This window comes from Propithecus coquereli, unplaced genomic scaffold (genome assembly GCF_000956105.1).
Source record: "Propithecus coquereli isolate 6110/MARCELLA unplaced genomic scaffold, Pcoq_1.0 Scaffold43, whole genome shotgun sequence".
NCBI classification, from domain to species: domain Eukaryota; kingdom Metazoa; phylum Chordata; class Mammalia; order Primates; family Indriidae; genus Propithecus; species Propithecus coquereli.
Genome location: NW_012150063.1, coordinates 1,187,548 through 1,191,937, shown reverse-complemented (window position 1 = coordinate 1,191,937; position 4,390 = coordinate 1,187,548). Strand labels below are relative to the sequence as shown.

The 4,390-nt window shown below is 35.3% G+C and overlaps 1 protein-coding gene across 1 annotated transcript in view; it reads right to left on the bottom strand.

Annotated features, from left to right (window-relative positions):
* Positions 1–4,390, bottom strand: part of LOC105817942 (S1 RNA-binding domain-containing protein 1-like) — a 155,489-nt gene that overhangs the window by 103,064 nt on the left and 48,035 nt on the right. The window contains 2 exon segments of the mRNA XM_012653788.1: positions 3,080–3,187; positions 3,899–3,989. Of these exon segments, the coding sequence (XP_012509242.1) occupies positions 3,080–3,187; positions 3,899–3,989 (199 nt within the window).

Sequence of the window (4,390 nt, the reverse complement as noted above, 5' to 3'; positions counted from 1 at the left end):
AAAAAAAAAAAAAAAAATTATAGAAATGCTTATCAGATTATCTGTTCAGGAGGTACTAAAAATGACTGCTAGAGAAAGCCAGACTTCAACTTCGATGTAAATTCAAAGTGTTAGATGAGAAAACATGGTTTCCTCAAACAGGCACTTTGAATTGGTAAAATGATAACGAAATGAAATCAAACAGCTAATTTTCCTAAAGTACTCACTATAAATTCTGATTAGATATTTGCACTATTTAAGGACTTGAAAAGCACATAATATTAGCAAATAGGTTCTAAAAGTACATTAAAAGAATAAAACACTGTGGCAAAGTGGAGTTCAAAACAGAACTGCAAAGGTGATTCAACTGTAGAAAATGACTATTATAATTCACCACATAGACAGGTCAAAAATCCCACATGATTACAGCACAAAGAATATCGTCCAAAGCAAGTTTTTAATTGCAATGAAACCAGGCTCTTCTGGAAGAAGGTGCCCAACAGAAACTACATTCATAAAAGTGCAAAGGAGGCACCAGGGAATAAAATTTAGCAGGAAAGACTAACTCTGGTACTATGTGACAATGCTGCAGGGCGTATGATAAAGCCAGGCATTGTGTACTGAGCGAAGAACACATATGTTCTCAAAAACGAAAACAAAACTTATCTGTCCGTGTTCTGCCAACATAATCAGAAAGCATGGGTGACAGTCATCTTGTTTATAAATCGTTCTGCCAATGCTTCATCTCAGAAGTGAAAAAATACTTGGAAGAGGAAAGGTTGGAGTGGAAAAATTAAAAAGCAATAGTGTTTTCTTGGACAACTGCAACTTATTTTGAAAGTATGTATTATGAACATCACAACTTTAAGACAAAATAACCAGATTCCCTCCCCCAAGCACTAAGTTATATCTAATAGGAGCTCCAGTTAAGAGTTACATCATCTCAAAGATTAGCCCACACTTAAAATATGTATTACAAATAGCCTTAAAAATAGAAGATACATAACACATTCTATTTCAAATCTTCACAGTGATCAATGATGCTAACAGATAAGTATTATTCCCATACATGAAAAAGCTAAAGCTAAATGAGGGCAAAAAATTCATGGCTAATCACAGAGGTAGTAGGTGGCAGGCTTTGAACCCAGGTCTGTCTCCAGAGCGCACCAATTTTCATTATACCATAGCATCTATCATGAGGCTTAACAAAAATGGCACCTTGTTCATATCCAGTAATAAGACTGAACATCTCATGGTACCACATGATATACATAGATTCTATTATTATACACAAGTGAGATAGATATTTTTATTACCCCAGAGTGATACATATTATTATTATCCCTATTACAAAGAGGCAAAAAATGAACTTTATGTAGGTTTATTAATTTGTCTAGGAAAACACTGTCTCTGATTTCATAATAATAATTTTAAATAATATGAATTATATTTATAATAAAATATGTACATAAGCAAACACAAACATTCATAAACACAAACACCATACCATTTATTAGAGCTTTTTTAGTGTTCTATCTTAACATATATTATCTCATTTTTAAAATTCCTGAAAATCCTATAAGGTAGATATTCTTTTCCCCATTTTAAAGATGAAGGAAAGTGAAGCTAACAGAGATTAAGTAACTCTTCTAAACTTGCATAACTTCTAAACCTGAGGAAAACAAAAGATGGACCCAGATTTGTCTGACTCCATAGTTCATCCTTTCTAATACTAAACACTGCTGAAATTTCATTAAAGGGATATTCCTTAAGCAAATTCAGATGAAATCTAAGATGTCTTCACTACTTCATTTTCTTTATGATTTGAAAGTTGTATTTATAATCCCCACAAATGTACCCAAGATATTTATATCAAACTAATGTGAACAAGTTAAAAAGAAATCAAAGAAGTTGCCTGAAATAAACTGAATCAGCTATGTCAGGTGCTTATATTAGGTTCTCAAAAGGACTAGGTGCATGTTTGCAGTTCCCAGAAAAGGGAAGATCCACACTATTTCCCAGGCCAACTTGAATAACAAGGAGGAGAGGCAAAAAAGCTGAAGCAAACTTTGCAAGCTCCTCTTTCCTTCAACCACGATCCCATGTCATCTACGGTTTGTCCCTAATCTTTTCCTAATCCCCTTTGGTTACCCTGGGTTTGTTTTCCTGACTTATTTTGATTATATTCTTGGCACACAGAATACTATACTAAATACCTGGCCCTTCGCTTTTGGCCTACCTAAACAAATCCTAGAATTCTTCCTGTGTTAGGTTTTATTTTTTGATTTGTTTTGTTTTGTTGATCCTGTCAGTCACCTGTTTAGCAGTTGACTACATTTAGTTTTCTCACTAGCAGTTGGAGATGGCTCTTGAGCACTCTCCCCTAAAAATCAGCCATCATAACTATCCTCTCTCCTAGAATTAAACCCTTTAGGACTTAATATTCTACTGTAGTTTAGAAAGGGTAGACCTGGCTACTTGGGGGCCAAAGGGAAAGTGGGGAAACAATGGTGAATGAAAGCACAACTACTACAGATGCAGGGACAAGACTAGAGGAATTGGGTCATTCTAATCCAAAGCTATCTATTCAGAAGTTATATGTACGCCTATATGAAATGAAAGCTTGTGACCAAGGGACAAATGAGAAAGGAACATCAAAAATACTTTTTAATTCATAATACCTACCTTGGCTCTCAGTTTGAAGGGCAATGATTCATAGGTTTTAAAACTTAGGGAAAAGAAGGCTAAGTTATCTACAGTCTATAGTTGCTAGCCTGGAACATCATCCTACTTATTCAGTAGTTAACTAGAGCTCTCACACAATTTATAGCCTGTAAGATCTCATCAAAAGTAAGTAAGCCCTCATGTGCTGCTTTTGTAAGAGGTTTCAGGACACCATCCTGCTCTAATCATTCCTGTCTCAAATTTCTCCAAGAGTCAGACACTTTACATTACCCTGGAAAGCTCTTATGAACAGCAAGAGGTGGTTTGGGGGGCAAACAAGATGTATATCTTAAAAAGAAAAGGGGGAATTCATCAAAAAAGGAACCTTAGAAGTTCCCATGCTTCTCCAGAAAAACAACATACCTAACATCCTTACCAGTAAACAACATCCAATGGTGCGAAGTAATTTTTCATTATCAGGTCAGCAAAGTAAGCTTCTGTTTCCCTGCAAGCAGTTCCATTTCCAATCACCACTGTGCTGCAGCTTTAAAGGAGAAAAAGAATGAGAAACTGAATTTCAAGGCATGTTTTGAAATCAACCAGAGAAAATGTACAGAACACACAAATACTATTATACAATGTTCTTAATCTCTCATATATCCATGAAACCCATCCACTGTTTGAAAAGGGAAACACAGACTTAGGTAGAATAAAAAGATACTGTCCCTGCATTAGGTATAGGAGGCAGTGGAGAAATATTTTACTGCCATACTGTCTCAAGAATAGTCAGCTTTCTTCCCATCTAGAAGGAACCAAAATCATACATGAGTAAGTAAACTCTGGAGCTTGCTAAGCCATAATAAAGGCATTATGACTGAATTATACGATATGTTGTCAATTTCTGAAGCTTTTAACTGCTACTACATCCATTCTTCAGATCCATAAGGAAGAGAAGAAGGAAGGGAAGGGAGGAAAAGGGAGAAAAGAGGGAGGATAGGGAAGGAGGGAACCCAAACAGAAGAATGAAATGCTTACATTTGCCCATATTACCACCTTTATTTGTGAAGAGGGAGAGAGTAGAACTCCTCCAGAGCCTCCACACTCGAGTTCTCCAGCAATTTGCCCCAGCACTGTTTTACATGGTTCCTTCTCTCTCACCAAGGCACTTCCCTTAATCCTTCCCTCCAAATTAGGGGCTTCGAAGGTATCTCTGGCTGAACCATTGAAATACTCAAAAGATTACTTATTTTCATACTTGAAATTCAGCAAAAGCCTCTTTATTTTCTCTGCCTCTCGGAAGCCTTGTCCACAATGCAAGTAAACCACATCGGTATGAAGTATCTGACCTTTAAAAAATGAAAAACATAAGCCATTTTGTAAAAAATTACAAAATGTAGCATACCTATAATTTGATTAAGCAAGTTGTAACAGAAAAGGGGACTGGCTTGTCTTTTAAAATGTTGTCTAAATCCTTCATATTCACTAAATCAGATTGTCCCTAAGCACACTGAAATATTATTACTTACAAAATCTCATGGATTCTATTTTGCTACACAAAACCATTACTAACTGAATAATATGCCATGCATGTTACCTAAAAGAGAAATGGTTTTAACACCTAACATTAATAATAGTAAAAGCAAACATTACTGAATACTTAATATACATCAGACACTATTATCTTATTCTATTTCTTCTTTTTGGTTTAAATTTATTTACATTGTGTAATTCTTTGAGCTGCATATTT